Source organism: Lepisma saccharinum, chromosome 7 (assembly GCF_977018435.1).
Source record: "Lepisma saccharinum chromosome 7, izLepSacc3.1, whole genome shotgun sequence".
Taxonomy (NCBI): Eukaryota; Metazoa; Arthropoda; class Insecta; order Zygentoma; family Lepismatidae; genus Lepisma; species Lepisma saccharinum.
This window is the reverse complement of record NC_139235.1, coordinates 82,878,243-82,904,186: the sequence shown is the minus strand read 5'-3', so window position 1 is coordinate 82,904,186 and position 25,944 is coordinate 82,878,243. Positions and strand designations below refer to the sequence as shown.

The following is a 25,944-nucleotide window of genomic DNA, read 5'->3' as shown; positions in this document are numbered from 1 at the left end:
ACACCCATATAACTGTGGCATAAAGGAAAATTAGTACCCCCAAATTATACCGAATTCTTGATTTTGGCCACCTGGCCCATATACTATGGAGGTCGGGGATAATGTCGGCCCTGTTTTAACTACTGAATAATTTTGAAACTTCAACGTTTAACCACCAACAGAAGATTTCACGGAACCTGCTTCCCGTCTATGGTCCACTTGCAGGCGTCACCCCTGTTTCACAATTCGACCCGTCCAGTCAGCAACTGCGCAATTGCGTCAATACAACAAACTAGATTTGTATAATTATATTTTGTGCCCAAGCTAGAAATGTGGTATCCCTGGGCGCGGAGTCAAATGGGGCGCCAAACGAGCAAAGAGAATGGGAACTGTGAAAATTGTATTGCTCACTCTATGTTAATTCGGGCGTTTATTTGATGCATATCTAGTTTGTACTTATCGCTTAAAATACAATTACGAATTAAATATGATGTGTTATTGATGATCTAATATAAAAATTGTATGTGCAGTAGCGTTTTGAAGCTCTTAAATACGAGCTACGTGAAATTATTGTGGAAGTGGAAGGATGTACTATAGTGACCAAAAATATTACCAGTATAATGTCAATTATAAAATGAGAAAAGGTACATCAATAACCAACTTGAAGTTAACAAATTGATGCACACGAATGTACAGTATATATCCGACATAATTCCACACCCTGAGAAATATAGTCACCATCTCTAGAATACTGATTATGGCACTGTACCAATGCAGTCGCAGTACGTTGTGCTAACCAAACCACTACATCACTGTGGCTGGCTCATGCAATTTCAATTTGCATCTCTTAGCAATTATTACTGTCGAAATGACCTTGAAGCTATATTCACCGATAACTACTTGAAGCAAATCATGATTAAAACTATAAATTCTTCAGATTGTTATAACAGGAAGGTATTGCTCATAAATAGAATACTAACGTGCACTTACACACGCTAAGACTTCCTGATCTTGTCTTTAAATACATGCTTTATTCTGCGCGGCATGAAACGTTAAGACATAAGTGCTGTGAGCTGTTCAAGGTCATCCGGCATTTGTTTTTCGAGATGTGTACGAATCTAAAAAATATTCGAGCAAAAAATAAAACCCTTTCTTCACAGTGGGCAGCAGCTTTTAGCACTCCACTCACGATTTTTATACAAGGCCATCAACGTAAAATAGCCCCAGGCACTGTCTTCTGCTCCCGAGTGGATAACAACTATGTGAAATCACATGGTAGGTGGCTCTGCAAGCATCAGCGCACCTTCTTTTGTTTCATTTTTATATTCCCTTTCGTGCCTGACAAATTTCGCAACTTGTCTGTTTTAAAGTGTGCAACTCTAATTATTGTCTGCCTTTTTAAGATTGGGAATGAGATAACGAGTACAAAAAGACGTATTTTGCTTCTACCTTTACGAAAGATTAGATAACGTCTTGCAGTTCATAGTCTGTGCCTTGGAATATTGTCCTTGCAAAATAATTGTGACTGTTCAATGTTGATCTTGAATCGAATGGACGAATCGATTTATCGAAAAGTGATTTCTTGGTGTCGTAGTTGGCTTTCTTCTCTGTCACGTTTTATTTATAATTCATCACACAATGTTCGAGACGGGAGAATATTCTCTACTGACATCACGTGACAGGACATTTTCACTGATTTTCTTTTAGAATGCTGATGTGATATTACCTACCAGTTTTGAATCCAATCAGTTTCCTCGGGGAAAGGGGGGGTTAACTTCACTGGGGGATGTCATAGGCAACAAATTATAATGCAAATATAACAGTACTAATTTTAAAATTACCCCTTAACCTACGTAATTAAATAGTGGCCGCGGTGGCTCAGTCGGTAACGCGTCTGACTACCATGCTCAAGGTCCCGGGTTCGATCCCCGGCCGGTTCAAATCCGGGAACTTTTCTAACGGTGGAAGTGGCCCTGGCGCCCACCCAGCGTCGAATAACATGGGTACCTGGGGGAAACCCTGGGGGGTAAAGGCGGTCAGGGGCGTGATGCTGATCACATCACCCCCACTCACGACCGGATCAAGAAAGTGTGGGGCGTTACCCCCACACCCCTATACGCCTTCATGGCGTGGTGCTATGCACAGGGGAACACTTTACCTTTACCTTTTTTACCTACGTAATTAAATTAAGTGCAATTATGGTATAATTAACTATCATTTTAAGATTGAGATTATGCGAGTCAATAAACTAATAAATATAGCATTATAGCCCCATCCCGGTCTTGGTCACCCACCTACAGTGTTGCCAATGAGTAACAATTTCAACCGACGAAATCACCAGGATCGAGGAGTTGTTCGACTGAACAGCGAAACATCACAAACCTTTACGATGGATAAAGGAGTAAAAGAAGTGAACAGTTTGAGCTCATTACTCTTTATAACAGTAATGGATGAAGTGATAAAAATAGGTAATCGAAGAACAGAGAAAACCAAGGTATGAATATGGAGAATGAGGCCAGTGTATTGTCAAACTTTGCTGTATGCAGACGATATTGCAAATACAGAGGGAACGTTACAAAGACCGGTACTAGAATGGACAGAAACACTAAAGGAAAAAGGAATGGTGGTTAATGAAAGTAAGAGTAAAGTAATAAAGATGAGCAGAACAGGAAACCTAAGCATAAACTGTAATGGAAAAGAACTTGAGCAGGTCCCAAGCTATGAATACCTTGGAACAATACTTCCATCAAAATGGGAGAATAGAGCCAGAAGTCTCAAATCGTGACCGAAAAGCAAATGATGCATACTATCAAATTAACCAGACAATATTTGGAAAATGAGACCAAACTACACATATATAAATCAGTGATAGAACCAATACTATTGTATGGAAGTGAGAGCTGGCCAACGAAAGGAAAGGTACTTAGTAAGATAACAACTGTAGAAATGAAGTGCAACCGAAACATAGTAGGCAAAATTAGAAGAGACAGAAGGGATAAGGGAATAGATGGAACAAACATCAATTGAAAACCATCTAATTAAAAGACTGATGAAATGGTTTCGCCACGTAACCAGGATGAAAGAGAAAAGGAAACCCAAGCAATTCTTGGAGGCAAGACCAGAAAGAAGAAGGCCCAGGGGCAGACCAAGGAAGACTTATGAGGATATGGTGGAAGAATTAGAAAGGAAAAGAGGGAAGACACTCCAAGAAATAAAGAAGATGGCCACGAAGATAGAAGAATGGAAACAGTGGGTTGAGGCATCCCCAATTCTGTAATGGCATAAGGGGTAGAGAAAGAAGAAGAAATCAACCGCATACGTACAGTCATGTCGGGTTGTAATGAATACATTGACTTTCAATGAAATCGTTACAACCCGGCAATGTCCGTGACTGTAGAAGGCGCGAAGTGTCGACTGAGCAGCTTAGAAGAAATGTAGCAGGCAAGGGGAAGCTCCGACCTTGACTGGGCTGTTTTCGTGGCGAAAGCATAATCACTTCACAACCATTCCGCAGAAAACTGTTGACTCACTTGCCAAAAAAAGGACGTTCTACGTTAAGGTGAGGTGTGACAATTTCGCGCCAGGCATGCATTTATTTAATGTCGGTATTGCTGCTACAACCATTTTCGTCTTCTTCTTCTAAGAGAACCAAACCCAACTAGCCTAACCTAACCACCACACATTATTTACTACCCCAAACAGCTGCCTGCCATCCAATGGGAATGCTTGAAGAGGTTGTAGCAGCAATCACTATCTTCATTGAAATATCGTCGGAATGGGAACTGCTACTAAAGAAAATCCACGCTTTCAGAGTATGAATTTCTTTCTCCCCATGTTGCAAGTGGAAGCGGTTTTTAAAGTTGATTATTAAGCTAGATACAGTGTTTGAAAAATATGATGAATAAGTATTTACAGAATCCCATATATTCCTTATGGAGAAACAACAAATTCAATTTGCGGCTAAACAAATGGGAGTTTCGACTCTTTCTAGCACAACTTTCATCTTCAATGGATGCTCTACCCGATCATATCTTTTTCTCCCCGTCATCGGAAGTTTGATATCCCCAAGAAAACGAATAAAAAAAAAAGAAATCCCATAAGCTTAATGCATTTCTCCTCTCCTACGGCCACCCTGGCAGTGTTGCCAAACCTGATGCGCATAAAAGAGCTAAATTTCACCTTAAATTGAGCTAAAGTTGACTTTCAAGGAGCTAGATTTACGAAGGCTGGATAAAGTGTCTCCCATGGTAATTTTAGTTGTCAAGGGGGTGGACTATTACCGGTAACTTTAAAGTAATGACTATCTATTCTTTCACCGTCTATATCTGACGGCATCACCCATCTCAATAATCCACCGATGGTTGTATGAATCTAAAATAAGGGATTACCGGATAACAACACTGTCATCTCCACCTCAGTGAAGGCGCTATATAAAAGTAGCTGGGGAGGTAAATGGGTAAGGACGACGCATCCAATATAACAATATTACGTCACGTGCAAAATGTATACGCATGGCAAAAGTTGGTCTATGTGGGCCGGGGATAGTGATGACATCATAGTGGGGCAAGGGGCGCGTGCCACAGTTCAAAGCCAAACGAGTGAACGAAAGAGCCATATCTGGCTCCAAAAGAACTAAGTTGGTAACAGTGCTCCCAGCTGCCTCAGAGAGAAGGACCTAGGGGAAATTTTCCCCCTCTCCCTTAAAGTGAATGAAATAAAGCCAAAGTGAACATAGTTGCCAGATTTCTTAGCTATTGAGCTTCCTTAGCTCTATTGAAATTTTCAGAGGGGATTCTCACTTCCCGGTTGACCCACTGAATTCATCCCTGTTACCAACTTTTCAATTCTTGAACACTGCAACAAGACCTGGACAATCAGATTTGACACCTCGGTAAATTACAAGTATTTTACCTACCAGTATGTTCAATAATGAAAATTTGAAGATTAAAATAAACACGTATTAATATGTACAGTGGGATTCAATAGTTTTGCTCAGCAAATTGTCCATGACTATTTTCATTAATTTTTCTCTTACATCCTAGAGTTTTTAAGCGATGGATTTTTATGTATGCTGGTGCAGAAGTTGTCAACAGCTTGTTTTGAGTTTTCTTTTAATTCTTGAAGCTCTTATTGGGTCAAATAACGTGCATGGTGATGGACAATTTGCATGGTAATACTCATGGATCCCACTGTACAGACGCGTGTTGTTATCTATTTTTCTTGAACATTTAGACGAACTGTATGGAAAGACCAAATGCTAATAAGCAATCTCTTTCAGCATTACGAACTCGTGAGAGAAAAAAATAATTATACGAAGGGAGTAATGAGGCGGGCGGACATGACTGTCCTGGGAAACACAAACAGAAGACCTTGCGCAACCTATTATTCTAAAGAGGCTCTTTACACAAGTCGAATTTAGGTTCAAGGTTGTACGACTTTGCGCTTAGTACAGTGAAAACCTTTATCAAGTGTTCTAAACATGAAAATATGTTGGAGTCAATGCTACACAATTCCCAGTGTAAACCGAATTTGCACTTTTCTCTTTCCTAATAATCTCATGATGACGTGCGCCAAGATGTGTACACAACAGGTGAAGCCAGTGGTGGCCGGGGTCAACTATGATGGGTAGTGCCAACGTGATCAAGAAATCGAAAAAAAAAAAACTCCGCAATGTCCCCCCTCCCGCCCCCTCCTTGAGGTTGCGCCACTGTCCAAGATGTTTATCCTCGTTTGGTAACGTGGAAAACAACGTGTGTTTAAGTAATAACGTACTAATCCGATTCATCTTCACTCACTAACCTATATTTATACACTACAGGACACTACCCTAAAAATATAACAATTACAAGAGGAAAGGAAAAACAAATCCTATCACCTTCTCCTCCCCCATGCACACGTATTCTAACTGGATGTCGAAAATATCTTTGTTATGAAAAGAAATTGTCGAAATGCCAAAGGAAACTCGCATCATCATAGGATATTTTTAAAAAAGTCTGGCTCTTGGTGCATCTATCTATTATCAAAAATGTTCATTTAACTTTGGAAAAATACTAGGTTCGTTTCTCCAAAAGTAGGCAGAAATTACTTCCCGTCTTACAAATCAGTCGTATTTAGCGACTTCTCTCTGAAGGTGGCAACTGTGTCAACACTGCGAAAGTTCCCTCGCAGTGCCAGGCGAAGACGGGCACGGTTTCTTATGGGCTAACCCCGCCCCCTGCTACTTTGTTCTCGGCTCATGGTGGAAATGTTCCTCGCGGAGACTTCTTCAACCCTCTGCACGTGTATCAACTTGGTTAGGTCGATGGGTTAGGCCAGCTCATGGGCGGCACGGACTGTTGCCTCACGAGGGTACGAACGAAACAGCTGGCGTTGCAGTGAAGAGGTTGGGGCAGTCGTCACGTCAGCTTGACCGATTGCAAGATTCGAATCTCCTTGTCTATAAACTATCAATGTATTCATTTAACAATACTTGGCGAGGTATGCGTTTTTTTCTGAGGGTAGTGCCATGGCACGGCGGCTCTACCCCTTGAGCAGCCGCTGGGTGAAGCAATCATACACTTTCGGAAACGTTCGGTCACGTTCGGTCATATTCGTTCTGACGTAACTAAAAGTGACCAATTAACCAAAAAATCAGAGTTATGTACAGTTCCTTATAATTATCAATTTTTATTGCATACTTGAACGTCAGTTGGAAAAATCATTATATAAGTCTGTTGAAATTGAAATTATGATTACTCTTTCCACGAATAGTTACAATCTTTATATTTCTTTAACAAGTTTCACAAAGGGTTCCACAAAGCGTTTCTTGTACAATAACTTATTTACACCTTGGTAACTTTTTCCGCATACTGAACGTCCATATAGAACACGAATTTCCTGTTAAATGTTTCAAAATATCCACATGGACAAAGTTAATACCAGCTTAAGTTTCCTGTCCCTATTGCTTTTTATACAATAGTTACGTACGTTCAAAATCCCTGTATTATAGATTGCTTTTTTTATTATTTTTTTTTGCTTGCGAAATATTATTAGGTGATTTATCGTACTTAAAACTTACAGAAATTTGTAAGGCTTAATATGTCGCAGGAGTATCTCTCTCTCTCTCTCTCTCTCTCTCTCTCTCTCTCTCATTCTCTCTCCTTTCTTCCTATTTTTCTTTTTCTGTCACCTTTTGTTCTCACCGGTTCTCTTTCGCATTCTTTCCCTCTGTTTCTCTTTGCCTCATTCTCCTTTCCTGCTGTCTCTCATTTAATTCTTTCTATCGCACTTCCATCTTTACAAATCTCACTCTATTTGTTTCTTCGATTCTGACTCTTCGAAAGGTATAATATGGGCTTCACTTAAGGCGTAGTGGTAAGGATGTAGACAAGGGGTTTCGTGTTCGATCGCCGATGAAGGCGCATTGATTCGAATCCCACTTGAAACTGTAGATCCAGTCCCGATTAGCCTAAAAGTAAAGTTCTGTACTTTACGAATAAAGTTTAACATTTTATTTTAGAAATCCGTAATTGTGTTAATTACTGTTGAATCAATAAGCTGTGGCATATCCATGATGACTGAAGAATATTGTCATATACAGGGTGGGCATAAAGTAGCTTCCCCCAAAATTAGTATCATTGTATTTATTGGGGAAAGCGACTTTGTGCCCACCCTGTATACACTCTGATGTCCTGAGTGTTATAAAATAAATACACGGCGCACACGTACAGTTGCGAACTTGCGATTGTGGCGACATAATATTTTTATCTCAACTTTACTAATCATCAACTCGTCCACTGTTTCAAGAGAACATTTAGTTTCAAGATATTTCAAACATCTGACTGCGGAACAAATCCTTCCATGTGAAAACTTAAAGTACATCTTGATTTCGTTACTACTTACTCGAGAAAATATCCACAGTTGTTTCTAGTTGTTACTAGAAAAAAACAACTGTTTCTTGTTACCTCGAAAGACTGAAATTTCAAGTTTCAAGGTACGCATTGAAGCGAGAAGCCGATCTGTTTATTAACAAGATAAATGACGTTTTATTGTTACTTTTTTACACAACTTAGGGAAGAGTTAAAGCTTATCTTTATATGTGATCTCTTTATAACTCCAGTTATACAGTGGGATCTATGAGTATTACCTTGCAAATTGTCCATCACCTTGTTCGTGCACTTTATTTGACCCAATAAGAGCTTCAAGAATGAAATAAAAACTCAGAACAAGCTGTTGACAACTTCTTCACCAGCGTACATAAAAATTCATCGCTTAAAAACACATAGAATCTAAGAGAAAAATTAATGAAAATAGTCATGGACAATTTGCACGGTAATGCTCATGGATCCTACTGTACATTGGTATTTTGAGGGTCCAATACAGTGTCATAAATCTTCACTTAGTTAATAATATTCCTGCTTTATTAACTTCTTTTTACAATTTGGTTTTTAACCTGTTCTTGTATCATTTGGGAAATGGTTGAATATTTTAATTGTCATCTGTTCCGGCGCTTATCAAAGTAGCGTCAGTCTGGTGAAGTATGGTTTTAGAATATATTTAATTCGAGTGTTATATTTGTGTGCTTCATTGAGCTTTCTGTGTTAATATATGTCCCTCATATAGATAGTGCCTATACTATACTTTCTTTCCTTTTACTGTATTGTTTAGCGTTAAAGGAAGCATGTCGTAATTTACTTTTGTGCCAATTGACAATCCATTGTTAGATTTTTACATCATTACAAGATGATTCAACCAGACGTTTTCGCGTAATATACACGAAATAGTATGTGTAAATCGTTTCACAAACGCGGTCATCACACTGACGCCTACATGATCACACAGCAACTTTGAAACCTTCTCTATTACAATTAGGAGCGCATATGGACTAACCATCATGCCTAGGCAATGTTGCCAGTTGAATTTAGATGAGGAGCAAAATTTCCCTACTTCTAGAATTTAAAAAAGGGCAGCGACAGAAAAATTACTAAGTCGAACGAATCTCAATACGATGATGAATCACATTTGCGTGAAATTAATTCCATCAAACTGTCAAAACTATATTATTCTTCATAAAAATCCAGGGACCTGAAGTGACGTCATAATGGTATTCTTTAAATTTATTTTACGGCTTCACCTATATATTTCATCTTGGAAAAACTTAACTTGAAGCTTTGTTTTTCAAGAACGTCAGATGTGCGTGTGAAACTGACATTTGATTTCAATTTGCAGCTAGGAAAACCCTAGATTTGTGGTAACTTTTGTTTGTAAATATGTCGTATAATTGAGATGATGCAAGCTCAAGAAACAGTTTTTTTCTTTTGATAGTGCTAACAACCGGTTTTCCCCTTGTACCGAGCGTCTGCGATTTCTATTGGTCGAAAGAAGCAAGAGAGTGGACATTCACACTTCGTTGATTCCAAATCACGAGTGGCGCTATCAGACGCTTTTGAAACGTCTTGCGAAATGTCACAGAGGAGGAAACCGTGACTCAGCTCTGCTGCAGCTAACGTTCCAACCTTTCGTTCTGTAGTAGTTCGTCAAGAAGTTATGAGACCAGGAGTGTCCATGATGTTAGTAAAGGAAGGATGATATCTTGTTTCAGTAGTTAGCGCCGCCCTCCAGATGGCAGAGTGATCGACTCACGATGTTGCCACCGCCGGTTCCAAGATCGTGTACTGGCCTAGGCCAACACTTGCTACTCAGGGACTTTTTGTGCGACGTCATCACTAGTAGGTTTTCAATCGTAGTAAAATATCGACATTACCGGAGCAAACGTTTGATTTTTAAAGTCCACTTTATGCACAGATAGACTAATCGGGACTGGACCTAGAGTTTAAATTGGGATAGGAACCACTATGTGCCTCCATCCCTTGATTACAAGGCGGCGACGTTATCACCACAACGCCATCGGGGAGGCACGTCGCTGTCTTTAAAGATGTCGACAATTAGCTTAGGGCCAATTCCGTTAAAAGTGAAACAAAATGTCAAAATTTTAGAAGTATTTAAAGTTAGTCGGGCTATATGTGACCAACCTAACGATTCATAACGGACTATATAATGTTTACAATGGCGGCAATTGGGTGCCAAAACTTGGAGGGCAAGGACAGTTTGCTTTCTATTGGTAGCAGTGATGTGCCATCGTACACTATAAGTTTATGTCTACGTGCGTTGTCTACACGTAATCTACGCTTAGATTACATTGGGTTGTAGTTTACATAGACTACGTAGGCAATCTAAAGTACATTAAAATTAATTTTCAAGGCTTTCATAAAAGGAAAGTGACATTTTCAACTATATTGGTTCCTAACGAACTGAAAATAATCCTATTTACAATAAAATTTCTCTTCTCTTCTATCATCAACTATGGAAGAAGATATATAGTATGCAAAAAGAACAACAGATGGCAGTCGTGAGGCAACATTAGTCTTTTTCCCATAAAATACTAGAATCCTATGTAAGGTTATTTCTTAGGTGAGAAATTGTTCGAATTTGGAAGGGAGTGTATGGAAAGTTCTCCTCACACATCCCAACTGATACGCAGTATAATTTTGTTTTACTTCCACGGCGGCCTTTGCTAAGTTATCACCTTTCGCCATGTTGTTTACATAGATTACGTCATCTACGTGTATAAAATAGTCTACGTGTAGAATGTAGACTATCGTTGTTTACGCGTAAACGCACATCACTGATTGGTAGACAAGGGTTTTCATTAAAAAGTCATAGTGTGGGTGGGAAAAGTGGCTAACCACCGCCACTGAATGTTTGTATGAAAATATGTGATATGTACTACAAATATTCTGTCAGAGACATTTTAATGGCACTAATTAGAACATAAGAACGGCACTGGTTATTTTTACTGTTAAATTTATGAAAGCTTGATATTTTATCATTGTTTACAAATCAGAAGTTCTACTGTTTTTCTGTTCATCTCACAGAAATATTAGTTATACCAGAAAGGCTATAGTTTCCGGCGTGAACCCCACCCCCTTTCACCTAGCTTGTTACGTCACTAGGGGAAGTAGCCGACGATTGGCCACGTGCTGCATAGCCTTCCCTGCGCGTCACAGGAGGCGCTCAAAGCAGCCAATCAGACGAACATCTTCCTGAAATTAGCCCGTGGTTTTATGCTATTGAGGAGGGTGAGAATAACGCCGACCCCAGTATAAGCAAATGTATATTTTCTAATGCTTTCCGAGCTATGTCATAAGAGTATCTAATTTTTATTATTATTTAAGAATAATTACAGCCTAAATCTCTATAACTGGTTAAATACATGTTAATACTAACCTTGTAAAGTAAAATTAAAAATATCCGTGTGGTTAGTTTGAGGAATTCACAAGGTCAGAGTTTGAAAACGTTTAGTTTTTTACTATGGAATTTCCTCCTTGTATGAACGTAATGTTTTTGGTACATGTACGGAGTAAGTGTACAAATACACATTTTAGAGTGTAATGTGGGTAATTACCTTGTCAAGGACAAGTTGCTGTTGCTAGATTTCCTTGAAAGAACTACGGAGAGACTTTTTGCACGCACGGTAGGAAAACCCGAAGATTTAATTGACACACTGGTACATACGTAAATCGTTTGTTGCACGAAGAGGAAGTAGACTATAAAAGTAGTAAGAATACTACTTGGTTTATGTAGTTCTTTCGTTCTAGGAAACTAATTTGCTTGGTGTCTTCCGATGCCTCGAAAAATTTTGAAGTTAAACAATTGATTAGATATTCCAAAAGGTGATTTCAACTTGCGAACTGACCAGTAACACAATAATTTGGCACTTTGGATATTTAGCGTCGATGTTATGTCCCTTTTGGATAATCGCGACGATGAGCGAAAAGTACATAAAATTCATGAAGGGAGACTGACCTCGGTGGCGGAGTGGTAAGCACGACGCCACGGGGCCCTGGTTCTTTATGATTGTCTCTTCATCAATTTCATCATATCATCACTCATCTCCATCGTGGTTCGCCAAAAGTGGCAGAAAAGTGAACTAAAATAAACCAAATCAATCATTCAACCAACCAAAAGAGTAACTGAAAGTGAGTTGATTTTCAAAAGATTAACTGCAATGACTTAGTTGTTTTCCAAAAGAGTAATTGTAAATTAGATTAATTTCGAAAAGAGTAACTGTAAACGAGATGCATTTGGAAAAGGGTAACTGTAAATGAGACGCATTTCCAAAATAGTAACTGTAAATTAGATGAATTTCAAAAATAGTAACTGTAAATTAGATGAATTTCCAAAATAGTAACTGTAAATTACATGAATTTCCAAAATAGTAACTGTTAATTATATGAATTTCCAAAATAGTAACTGTAAATTAGATGAATTTCCAAAATAGTAACTGTAACTTACATGAATTTCCAAAATAGTAACTGTAAATTAGATGAATTTCCAAAATAGTAACTGTAAATTACATGAATTTCCAAAATAGTAACTGTAAATTAGATGAATTTCCAAAATAGTAACTGTTAATTATATGAATTTCCAAAATAGTAACTGTAAATTACATGAATTTCCAAAACAGTAACTGTAAATTACATGAATTTCCACAAGAGTAACTGTAAATATGATTAATTTCGAAAAGAGTAATTGAAAATGAGTTACATTCCAGAGACTGATACATACATACATTCTTGAGTTCTTGTTTTAAGTCAATTTTATGCATAGATAGGCTAATCGGGACTGAACCTACAGTTTAAAGTGGGTTCCGAATCACTATGTCCTATGTGCTTCAACTGAGTATTGAACCTCGGACCCTTTGATTGCAAGGCGACGAAGTTACCATTACACCAACAGACACGCACGCACACAAACATGTAAACTTTGGAATGTGACGCTCCAGATATTTCACGTGTACCAAACAGAACTTTCAAGACTTACCAAAGACCTCATGCTGAAGTGCTCGAGGAAATGACTGCTCGCAGACACACACAGTGCATTAAATGAATAGGAAGTCTTTATATAAAAATCTTTCTCCGTCAAGCGGTCAGAAAGCAGTTGACCTTCCGAACGAAACGGGTTTTGCATTTCGGAACAGTTCAGACTTTTCCCTGACGCAAACACCACGTGACCTTGACCGCTCCTGCTTCCCAGGACGTCAAAATACATTGCGGTTACCGATGGATGGTGTCGAAACCAGAGACCACGTGATCAATCCCAGTTCTTTTCCTTTCGGAGGCCTATCCAAGTTATTACATTGCAATTTCCGTCAATTGTAGCCTCATCCAAAAAAAGCGTCAGTGACCACGCTCATTGTTCTTCTCAGCGCGATACGTGTTGCTATGACATCAAAGGAGTTGAATAAAAACCATTGAAGGTGACCCCTCGGGTTTTCTCTTGCAAATTGCAAATCAGCACCCGGAGAAGCGAACAATTGAGCATCCGAAGAATAAGGCGTAATTATAATCACAGAAGACTAGATATCCTGCTTGGATATCAAAATTCTATTTTAGTCTTCTCCGTCGAAAGCCAGGGAAGGTCACATGAACCGCTGAACCAATCGGCTTGGCCCAGTTGCCGTGGTGAGGGAAAATTCTCGTGATATTCCGCGAAATAATTCGTTCCAAGTCGTTTTCGAAACAGGTGGCACCCCCAACAAGGTCGAGCACGGCGAAGCCTAATGTTTGCCGCCACGTAGCAAGCGAATGGGTCTCCGATTCCCTGACTCTCCCTGAAATGCGAGCGAAGGGTGCATGTGAACAGCAAAAGGTGTCGTGTACAACCGGACAAGAGTCAGACGTCTAGCAACACCGCTTTACCCACCTTGAAACTCCCACAACTGGAGGCGAAAAGTTACACAAATCTCCTTACCGTGCTTGGTTGAAAGGCAATGCGCAGAGGAAATAAGCTAAAAAGATTGGGGGAGGGGGAAAACCTGTACTGTAATTGAACCCAGAAGTTGTTTTTTTTTAATTTACAATCATGACTAAATCGTTTCTTTAAAATTGCATCTTTTCCACCTCATTGTGTTAATCGTAACAGGGTGATTGAATTATCGATTTTGTTTATTTTATGTCACTCTTCTGCCACTTTTGGCTGAACGCGAAGATGAGGATGAGTGCTGATATATTGAAATTGATGAAGGGACACTCACAAAGAACACACGTGACAATGTCGGGATTCGAACCCGGGACCTCTGTCGTCAAAGCGCACTATGCTAACCACTCCGCCACGAAGGCCGACGCGACAGAATGAATGATAGAAGAAATTGATGAAAGGGGTAAACACACAGAGCACTCGTGCATATACCTGGTGACGTCATTCTAGAACTGGACGCGCTTGCATAACTGCTGGCCAATGTACATTGTCGGTCATCTGTAACGTTAATACTTTATTGGTTTCATACCCTGGTGCCGACCGACGTGTCGGAGTGGCTAGCACAGCGCGCTGCGACGCCAGGAGCCCTGGGTTCGACACCAGACCTAGCCATAGGTGTTCTTTGCGAACCCTTCGTTAATATCATCACGTCATCACTCTTCTTCATCTTAACGATTAGCCAAAAGTTGCAGAAGAGCGAAGTAAAATGAACCAAATCAATCAATCATACCCAGATGCATTATTGTCCAGGCCCCTCTGGCTTAGTGAGTATGCCCCTGATCGCCGGGTGCCTGCAATGTGAAACTCATTTTTGCAATCATACACTCGCTAATAACAGGATGTCAAGATTGTCTCGGAATGCAAATTAAAGATTTTGTCCTTGGCCACATTCTCAACAACTCTCAACCCAGATGTTTGAGGACCCTCGATGCGTAAAGTGCCAATTCTTGTATTTGTCTGCTGAATCGTTCATTGGTTGGTGCAATTGGACAGCGCGTCGTGGTTTTTCCCATTAGGTTAGTTGCGAAGATGACGTTAGACGAACATCCGTAACCATTTGCATGGAAAGCCTGACGAAAAGGCAAGGATATGGCATCCCGTCCGTGGGATTCGAACTATAGTCGGGCACACAAAACTTGGCGCATGGAAGAATTTGCGCTGTTGCCATATTTCACAGCACATCTCTTGCAATACACCTGAGATAAAACTGATGTCAGTATTTGTTAATAGAGGGCAGGGGCGACAATGGACTACTCCCATTGGGTAGAGGGTCCACATTGTTCGGTGAACGTTGTCACATCGTCAGCAGGAAATAGGCGTCTGGGCAGAATTGCGCTGGTGGGAAAAGCAAAGCCGACCGCTCTCCGGTGCACTTTTGTGTCATCCCCGACCTTTCGAGCAAATAGTGTCGGTTTGTATCACATGGATTACAAAGACCAACTCTACAATGACATATTTCATTCTCTTAAACCTCCGAACACACGGGGTTGTGCTCCGACGTTGCAACAGCGCGAACTTCTGCCACCTGCCTAATTTTAAGGTCGTGCGTTTGGTTCGCTTTCAGTTTGGAGGGAGGGTCGACGATTGGACATGGCAACGCTGAATGGTGGACGTAGCCACATTGCGTGAGGGGAACAGCGATTCTTGACATTTTATATTTGCGAGTTTTCTGTCGCGTTCTATGCCAAGACTCGAAGGATCTTGTCTGGTTTTAAAATGCTGATCTCTGTCTCTTGTCTCGCGTGGTCATTTAACTCCGTGTTCTAGCTCTAGGTTAATCGCGACGATGAACAAGTGATATGATACATTAAGGAAGAAACACAATTTAACATCTATGCCATATTCAGGATTCGAACCTTCGACCCCAGTTGTAGAAACGCGACGGTGAACATTGCGTTACTAATACTGTTAGATACGTTATTATGTCTGTGTGTGTAGCTACAGTGGCGTGCCCAGGATTTTCGAAAGGGGGGGATAAATTTTCCTACGTTTCACGTTCTTTTTTCCTAGGAATACTGGGCCAAATTGAGAGGATATAACCCCCACCAACCCCTCCCCTTGGGCACGCCACTGTGTAGATATATACATGTTCACATAATTCTACCGTTGTTTCCTGTGTTAAAATAAAATTACTTTTTTTTTTCGTAATTCTCATCTATATTGGATTCGCAGCAATCAGCATCCGGTTGACATTATTGGAAGTAAAAGTGGGTGAGATTATGTTACGTTGTGTGTTGCATAATTTAAGGGAGAAACGCGTTGTTTTACCGGTTTTTTGTAGTATTTGAATTACATGGCTGATATTCACTGCAATTCCAATAGACGATAAAATTTACAGTGGCGCAACGCTCTGTTCGGAGATGTGTGTTCTGACTCGCAGTTACTAAACGGGGAAGACATTTTTTATGCGTTGTGGCTACATCGAAACTGTAAAGAGGTGTTGGTTTGATTTTTCTTATTTAGCGTAGCTTTTCTGTCGCTTTTGGCTAAGCGCGACGGTGAGGATGAGCGAAAATATGAATTTGATTGCTACTCACAAAGAACACCCTTGCACAGGCCGGGATTCGAACCCGGGCCAACTGGCGTGGTAGCGCGCTGTGCTAACCACTCCGCCACGGAGGTTGACAGCTGTATTTTGATTATTTATTATTATTTATTTATTTATTTATTGAAATTTCCAGTACAGCAGAAGCCATTTTAAACCAGAAAGAAACAACAGTAAAACAATAGACTAAGATTAAAAACAAAAGAACGGATAACATAAAATAAACAAAAATAAAACAAGCCAAAAAAGTACCAAGGTAAAAAGATCAGTTTCACAAAAGCATTACTTATGTACAATTTTTTCTATGTTGCTGATAAAACATGAATATGAAGTGAATATATCTACCGTGCGTCCATTTCGATCTGCAGCCGAGAGATCGGGAGAAGCGTGGCGGGCGGCGCTGGCGGAGATGCCGACATTTGCGGCCTGTAATGCTCGCTCATTTTTACGGACATATCCAGACATTTATATAAATATTGCAAAACGAGCACTAACCTGGGTTATAATTCATCATCTGTAATTCATCCAACTTCTGCAATTATATACACAAAAAAATACGCTTTAGAAGTGACGATAAGAGTCACAGATAATAAAACATTTTAATCATAGTTTTGACCAGCAACGTCCTGCTTAAGTTTATATCCTTGAAAGAGTTTTGTGTCGATGGGGATCGTTTGGAGGTTTCGAATGTGCAACACTGTATCAAGATTACGCTGCCGACGAAACCATTAAAAGTCAATGGTTTTCGTGAGCTTCCTCGATGAACTCGATGAAATTGGGGCAGCGTTAGAAAGTTATCCAAACAAACCTCTACGCCGTGTTTCACAGGAGATGGGAGTGTCAAAATCATCAGCACATACAGCCACTAAGCTACTAAAATTAAAACCATACTCTTATAACACAGGTTAGTGCTCGTTTTGCAATATTTATATAAATGTCTACATATGTCCATAAAAATAAGCGGGCATTTCAGGCCGCAAATGTCGGCATCTCCGTCAGCGCCGCCCGCCACGCTTCTCCCGATCTCTCGGCTGCAGATCGAAATGGACGCACGGTATTTGGTTTGAGATTATATTGAACTGATTCGTTAGCCTATGGAATAGTGAACGTTGAATGAGTGAGATCCTGGGAGTTGTAGTGTGGAAAGTTTCCTTGCTCCGTGTTTTATGTCTAGGCACTCTGAGTGAGAGTTCGTGGAGTGGGATGCTGCATCTTAGTTTCCATTTATGATCTTCTTATATAGCAATTTCATATCTGCAATGTATCTACGAGTTTCTCGAGTATTAATATGCAGATTTACAAGCAGATCTCTCTTAGGCAGGTGTCTCACGGCAGGCACTCTATATCGAACAATGGAGAGGAAAAAGCTGAGAACACTGTCGATCTTGGAGAATTTATAATTTAGATTACTTCCCCTTTGCGAGCGAGATCGATAACTAGTATATTTGCATTTTTTTGTTGTATGACGTCACTTTAGTCTCTGCTCACATTAAACCAAATGCTTCATGGCCAGAAAAAGTTCACAGAAATGTTTCACTGAAGTTAACACCCTTCCAGACTTGTAGAGACCGAGATGGACTTTGTAAAATCGAGACTCAATGTTCGAGACTGTCCATCTCGTTCGAGCCTTCGGTATAGTACTTGTACAAATAACACCTAAAGGAATTTTGCTTAAGTGTGAAACTTATCCGGGCACCCTAATTGGATATCAACTGGTTATTTACAGATAAGTGCTATATTTTCTTTACAGCAAGTTCAAATCCAATCCATTAGTGGCAACTGTGAGACTATGCTGCTTGGTTGTTTATTTTCAGGATAAAATTCTCGTGGGTTCGTATAGCTTTGAAATGAGTCGCTAAAGAAGAAAACGTTTTAAAGAAAAGTTGTTATTCTGTGAATGTTTGTGCCTTGACACACTGTATATGTTATTTATACTGCATAAAAGTACAAGTCGTGCTGTTTTTCTGGGTGATTTATTGTAACTTGACAGCAAAGATCAATTTTCATTCTTTTCCGGGAGTTCCACATTTGTAACACAAATATTTCCATTCGATTTTGAAATCAATTTGTCCACACAAAGGGTTTCAACAAACGGACAATTTTTATTTTCTGCGGGAAATTTTCCCTCATAGTGTTGTCAACACTTATTGACTGTCATTTTTTTTTCACCAAAACTGCACCATTTGTCGAAGCTTGAATTGCTACGAAGACTTGATTTAATTGTCTTTGACCAATTACTGTGTGGAATAATTAAAAATTTCAAAGAGAAACTGATAGGTTATGATACTAGGGTTTATAAACATCTGTTCCATTTTTCGGTTGTCAATTCGTTAAGGAACTATTCATTTATAACAATTATACTTAAGTTCTAAATTATTACTAACTAATTTACTTCCAAGCTGTATTTCCCCCAAGATCTTTCAAGATTTAGTTAGTGCAAGAAATCTGCGTTACTAATAAGCAGTCTCTGACTCTTAAAGATTCTTGAAACAAATTACATTATCATTATATACTGTGCTGCCATCTATAAATATAAAATATAAATATAAAGCTTTTTAATCAAGAGTTTATTATCGGCGGAAAGAAATATTTGAAACAAGCAATAAACTTTTCATTGACGTAGTAAAGTTGCGAACAGGTATTATGAACAATAGCAAAGGTGTACTACACAACTCGATTTCTGAGAACCAAACTTTTCATGGCCTGCATCGACCCCCATATTGGATTTAACCCTGGAATAGAAAATCTTCCGTGAGAAACGTAAACACAAGACGCTCGTAAATTTTACGACTCAATTTTATATATATTTTAAAAATGTACTCAATTATTAACTTTTTATAATTTTTATGTTTGGCGATATTAGTATATATTTTTATCATTTAAAAAAACATATATTTTGATAGTAATTTTAGGTTCATTATTTATTTAAAAAAATATTTTTTCTTTTGGGTGTTGGGAAAAAAATGAATAAAATGTGTTTTTTTGATTTATTTTTTCAAAAATAAACAAGAAATTTATTTTATTTATTTTATAGTTAATTAAATGTTAAAAAACGTATATAATATCTTGTGATACTAACCCAAAACCAATTTTACAAATAGAAATCAGTTAAGTGCAAACTTGAAAATAACAGTTTGAAAATTTAGAATTTGGAAAACGCTATGCTTCTAGGTGGAGAAGGAACCTTCACAGGGATAGGATGAATATTCAATATGATTATGAGTATCATTCGCGTAGTCATTTTCTAATCATAGCATTTTGTCGTTCCTTATCTGTATCTGTCACGAGATCGATACCGGGTGGAGACACATAGTGGTTAGGATCACACTTTAAACTGTAGGTCCAGTCCCGATTAGCTTTTCTGTGCAAAAAGTGAACTTAAAAACAAAAACAAAAAAATTATACCCCCTCACCTGCCATACAAACGCACACGAACAACGTAGACGGTTATCCGACTGTTGCGGACCTCCTTTTAGAACTTAGGCTACAGTGGTATCCATGAGTATTGCCGTGCAAATTGTCCATGACTATTTTCATTAATTCTTCTCCTACATCCTGTGTTTTTAAGCGATGGATTTTTATGTATGCTGGTGTAGCAGTTGTCAACAGCTTTTTTTGAGTTTTCTTGCAATTCTTGAAGCTCTTATTGGGTCAAATAAAGTGCACGAACATGGTGATGGACAATTTGCACGGTATAACTCATGGATCCCACTGTACTACTTGTGTTTGTGTTACAATTGAGAAAGAATGTAAGTAACAAAAATGGATGGAAAATGTAACACCCGTGATAAATGGATTGGCTCTTGTCTGTTCTACTGAATTCATATCAATAATATTATCGGAAACAATGATTGATATTTGAGGTTCTGAAAACCAAATTGAACATTTTTTTAAAAAAAATTGGTTTACTCTCTTGGACATGTTGCGGTTACGTCTAATTTTCTCTCTTCTTATGTATAGTAGAGTTCATAACAAAATGCAACGAATTACACAAGGAAGGAGGTAATATATTTTTTTAGCCAATAAAGCGAAGAAAATAGAGAGATGGAATTTTTGTGGGTAACCATTCCCATTACATGTACTTCCGCACGTTCCTTTCATTCACCACGTAATCTTGTACCATTTTTCCGCTTCAAGACTTTCTCACTGAGCAGCTCAAAGACTTTTTGGAAAGGAATCCGTCATGGGAATTGACTTTCCTGTCTCGGTTGTCGCTTTGAAGCTGTGCGAATCACTAAATTCTCGTCTAGCGACAAATGCTTTTCTTTTCGTCTTTGCACCGGTAGCACGAAGACATCTTTAATACTTGTCCGACTACGTGACATCGGGAATGCAGACTTCCTTTATCATATTATTCGTCTCGGAATCTCAAATTCCGAGCAATGTTGCCGCAACCGGAAAGCACAATTCCACTTTAAAGATGCAAAATTCCCCTCTTTTTGAACCAGTTTTCACTTCATCTTAGAAACATTGAAATCACTGTTATAAAACTTGATTAACTATTATTATTACAATTAGTAGTAGTATTTGAATTACTATTAATAATAATTACTTAGGATTTATTGAAGGGATGAAGGTGAAGAAGGCAATAATGAAGATTAGGATACCAAATTGTACACTTTCCGTAAATATATATGAAAGAAGAAATTATTTAATAAAATTAGGCCTATATATCCTGACTTATTACAATAATTTTAGAAGTTGGATAATAATTGGAAGGAATTAATGTGTTCCCAAACTGAACTCTCTAGACCCAATATTTAATTTTATTTCGGTTCGGTTTGGGGATAAATTACGTTACTAAAGAACCAGTTTGACTTTAATATGTGTTCTTGGTATCTTCAAATTTCCCTGCAATTTTGATAAATTTCATGAAATCTCACATGCATGAATATGTGGTGCATGTCTTTTGAAATGAGCTCGATATCTTAAGAGGCAACTTCTGTTCCGGGACAATTTCATTCCTTAAAAATGCATAGAATGAAGAAGGAAAGAAGAACGAAAATAGTCATGGACAATTTGCCTATTCTTGTCACCAATTGTACACAATATCAAGATGCTAATAAGTCTACCTGTCGGTACACTTCAAATCTATATCGGTGCGGTTATGTTGGAAAATAACACCACTCACACCAACAATTTGAGTATTGTGAAAAAAAAGTGTTACGCAAGAGTTGAAAACATGACGGTTGTTCAACGACCCATTATAACTTTGAACTGTAATGACGTCATCACCATTTCACACGGACGTTCATTATTTGGCTCATGATCTTGCTACCGACGGTTAATGGTTCGAGTCCCGGCCTAATCACCAGCTAAGGTGCTGAATAGATATTTTCTCTCCCTAAAATCGTTGTTATTTTCTTTTAACTTTCTTCTCTGAAAATTCGGTTACCTCTTACAAGATCTACAAAGCTTTTGTTAATTGCTTCTCTATTTCTCATACTTACCAAGAGAGGCGTTGCAGTTGCATCTCTCGTCAATACCAAAATAATATAACTATATTTTAAATATACTTTTCAAGTGTGCAAATTGATTCACTACGGCGGTTTCTTAACACCGGAAAAGGTAATATGCATTCACTTCGAGACAGAAAAATTATATACTCAGTATATTTCCACCTTCTTTTTTTTTTTTTTTTCTTTCTTTCTTTTTTTTTGTTTTCTTTTTCAAAAATCTGTCGATCAAATTTTGGAGCTTAACGGAACTGGCACAAGTTTTAGAGCATTACTTGGGCTACGATATCATAGTACTTAAAAATATAGTATATGTTTAGAAGAGGTGAGAAGAAGTGTGGCCAGATCCAGATTTGTAACCACACTAAACTGCCGCAAATATCAAAGGTTTGAACTGAAACCTCTACACCGTCAGATAACTTAGAGACATGATCAAGTATTGCATTTCAGTGATATCTGTCAATATTGCAAGACGACAACCGACAAACCGATTTTCCCAAGTTTAGCGCGGTTAAAATTTGGGTGATATTTTTCAAAACTCTGCACTGTAAACAAAATGGTGTTGAGCGAAACAAATTACAAAGTTTGTATTAATGTCAATTTTATTTAGCCTAACGGGACTGGACATACAGTGCTTCCACCTGGTATCGAATTCGGGATCCCTCGATTATGTTAAATTTGTCGATTCGATTTCGGGATCCCTCGATTATGTTAAATTTGTAGATTTTCTTGTTTAATATCAAAATCATTGTTCCATTAAACTACACACACTAGGGGCAGTTACAATGGCTGTGTTTCAGTGCGGTCCTTAACTAAATTTTGGAAAATATACTTAGCGCTCTCAAAATTTACAATTTCCAGGCTACAGAACGAATCAGGTTAGAAACCACAGGTATGTGCGAAAAGTTATTATGTTTCATATTTATCCTGCATATAGATTATCTTGATTGATAATGGAAGGTATGGAAAAGTGCTGATGGGAACTTTTTATCTCGACTGTACTTGTTCCAGTTATTACGTCGCCGAGGTCTGTTCTTCCGTCTCCCGGTGACATGATAAAGTGTGGATTATCTAATAACCGCGGGAAAGACAATAAAAGTGCGTCACTTCGTCTCACTGCCCTACATTCGGCTCTTAACCTTCTGTCTTGCCACACCGCACGCACTTTGCTGTAATGGGCTACGTAGAGCCAATTCAAAATAGCTCCGTCTAGTTCGTTGCACATTTCGACTCTCTCTGCACTCTCGCATCTAGTTGGTTGATTTGGTGTCTGCACCGTTTGCCCTACGTTCTGAAGCGGTATGGTCACGTAGTGCGTGCTAACTAATGAAATTAGTGATCAGAACGCTACAATTTAAAAGTAGCTTCGCTACAGCTACATCTACTCTTCCAAAAAGTAGCTCGCTACGCTACTCCTGTTCACTACGCTCTGCTAGGCTACTTTTGCGCTACTTACGCGTAAAAAAACTTAAAACAACCATTTATTCAGAAGGATCCCTAGGGTCCTAGTGCGACAGTTGTACTTACTGGAAAATAGATTCAGTTATTTATTATCATGATTCCCATCATTCGATAATGTTAATAGCAGTGTTACTTCATTAAATTATTTTTACTCTATGGTTTCAGAATAACGTACAGTGGGATCTATGAGTACTACTGTGCAAATTGTCCATGACTATTTTCATTAATTTTTCATTTACATCCTGTGTGTTTTTAAGCGATGGATATTTATGTACGCTGGCGCAGAAGTTGTCAACAGCTTCTTTTGAGTTTTCTTTTAATTCTTGAAGCTCTTATTGGGTCAAATAAAGTGGACGAACATGGTGATGGACAATCCCACTGTACCTATTTAAGTGGCATATCAATTCAAATTCGATATATGAGTATTGCAATTAGGGTGTTGCAAAAATTAATGATTTCAACTTTACGCAAATAAAATTTGGTAGGATTTTTTGTGTTGAAGGGCCTAGACCGATCTCCCGACTGTCAGTCTCCCTACCACAATCCTACATTTGTGTTAATATATCAACATATTTTCCTTGAGAAAATTTTAATAAACTGATATGAATGCAGTATTTTGAACAAGAACTATATCTCACTGACTCTTTCAAGGATAATAATTGTCGTGAACATGATGGATAACTAGATTTTCTGAGTAATAGATTTTGTCTTTATGAACCTGCTGCAAAATTAAGCGTTAATGTCGAATTCTTTTGATGCTTTGCCACATTCAAAATTTACCCCAAAATGCTGAGATGAAATGTAGCTACAATTTTCAAAATGTAGCGCCGCTACAGTTACAAACTTTGTAGCTAGCTACTTCCGACCACTGAATGAAATGCACGTTTAAAGTATAGCAGGCAGGCATTTGTAGAATCTTCTGACCTTGAACATCTACTTGGTCGAACGTCATTTCCTTGCACCATCCTGACACCTGGATCCACCTGCACTACACATAGTGTCAAAAACTGCAGTGAACTAGACGGGGCCAATATGTAAAACGAACTCTTAATAGATTTGTGAAGGCCTCCGTGGTACAGTGGTTAGCATTTTAAGAGCTCAATAGGAATATTTACAACAAATGTGGATGGTGACTGCAACTGCTAACTAAGGTGCTGTTGACTTGGCCTATTCCAACACCATATTTGGGGAGCAAGGAGAGGGGGTAACACTTTGTGAGGGCACACAAATGTTAACCTATTTTCCTCTCAGTACACCCTGGACTGCATTTTGCAGGGTAAGAAAGCTCTGGCGTCAGTATAATCCTCTCGGGACTTGTGTTGTGGTTGTTCATGTGTGTCCAATCATCAACTTCATCTTACCACTCATCCTCAACTTCGCGATTAGCCAAAATTGGAAGAAAATCGATGTAATATATAAAAAAATCAATGAATCAGTCAAACTTTACAGCAGTAAATACCGTACAAAAAACCCAGTGTACATATCTGTATCCCTCCCCCCCACCCTCCTCACAACTTTTCCCTCCTCCCAATGATTTTCATTCTCATGTCCATGTTAAATTAATTTGGCTAGGTTGCGTTAAAAGGGAAGAGCTGTCCGCTGTAACGCATGTCCAAAGAAAAGAGCTGTCCACTGTAACACGTGACCAAAGAAAACAGCTGTCCCCTGTAACGCATGTCCAAAGAAAAGAGCTGTCCACTGTAACACGTGTCCAAAGAAAAGAGCTGTCTCCTGTAACGCGTGTCCAAAGGAAAGAGCTGTCCCCTGTAACGCGTGTCCAAAGAGCTGCTTCTGTAACGCATGTCCAAAGAAAAGAGCTGTCCACTGTAACATGTGTCCAAAGAATAGAGCTGTCTCCTGTAACGCGTGTCCAATGGAAAGAGCAGTCCCCTTTAAAGCATGTCCAAAGAAAAGAGCTGTTTCCTGTAACGCGTGTCCAAAGGAAAGAGCTGTCTCCTGTAACGCGTGTCCAAAGAAAAGAGCTGTCCCCTGTAACGCATGTCCAAAGAAAGAGCTGTCAACTGTAACGTCTGTCCAAAGAAAACAGCTGTCCCCTGTAACGCATGTCCAAAGAAAAGAGCTGTCCACTGTAACACGTGACCAAAGAAAACAGCTGTCTCCTGTAACGCGTGTCCAAAGGAAAGAGCTGTCCCCTGTAACGCGTGTCCAAAGAGAAGAGCTGCCCCCTGTAACGCGTGTCCAAAGAAATGAGCTGCCCCCTGTAACGCGTGTCCAAAGAAAGAGCTGTCCCCTGTAACGCGTGCCCAAAGAAAGAGCTGCCCCCTGTAACGCCTGTCCAAAGGAAGAACTGTCCCCTGTAACGCATGTCTAAAGAAAAGAGCTGTCTCCTATACCCCCTGTCCAAAGGAAAGAGCTGTCAACTGTAACGCGTGTCCAAAGAAAAGAGCTGGCCCCTGTAACGTTTGTCCAAAGGAAAGAGCTGTCTCCTGTAACGCGTGTCCAAAGAAAAGAGCTGTCCCCTGTAACGCATGTCCAAAGAAAGAGCTGTCAACTGTAACGTCTGTCCAAAGAAAAGAGCTGTCCACTGTAACTCGTGTCCAAAGAAAAGAGCTGTCTCCTGCAACGCGTGTCCAATGGAAAGAGCAGTCCCCTTTAAAGCATGTCCAAAGAAAAGAGCTGTCTTCTGTAACGCGTGTCCAAAGGAAAGAGCTGTCTCCTGTAACGCGTGTCCAAAGAAAAGAGCTG

General features: G+C 39.1%; 1 protein-coding gene across 2 annotated transcripts in view; it reads right to left on the bottom strand.

The window, feature by feature from the left end:
• The window catches only part of LOC145989965 (uncharacterized), a 54,683-nt gene that overhangs the window by 18,270 nt on the left and 10,469 nt on the right, over window positions 1-25,944 (bottom strand). The window contains exon 1 of one of the 2 annotated variants that reach the window (XM_083125518.1): window positions 12,841-12,905. The exons of the other annotated variant lie outside the window; for it this stretch is intronic. Coding sequence (XP_082981644.1) covers window positions 12,841-12,852 — 12 coding nt within the window. The 5' untranslated portion in view covers window positions 12,853-12,905. Of the gene's footprint in view, window positions 1-12,840; window positions 12,906-25,944 lie in introns of those variants that run through there. 2 annotated transcript variants of the gene reach the window in all.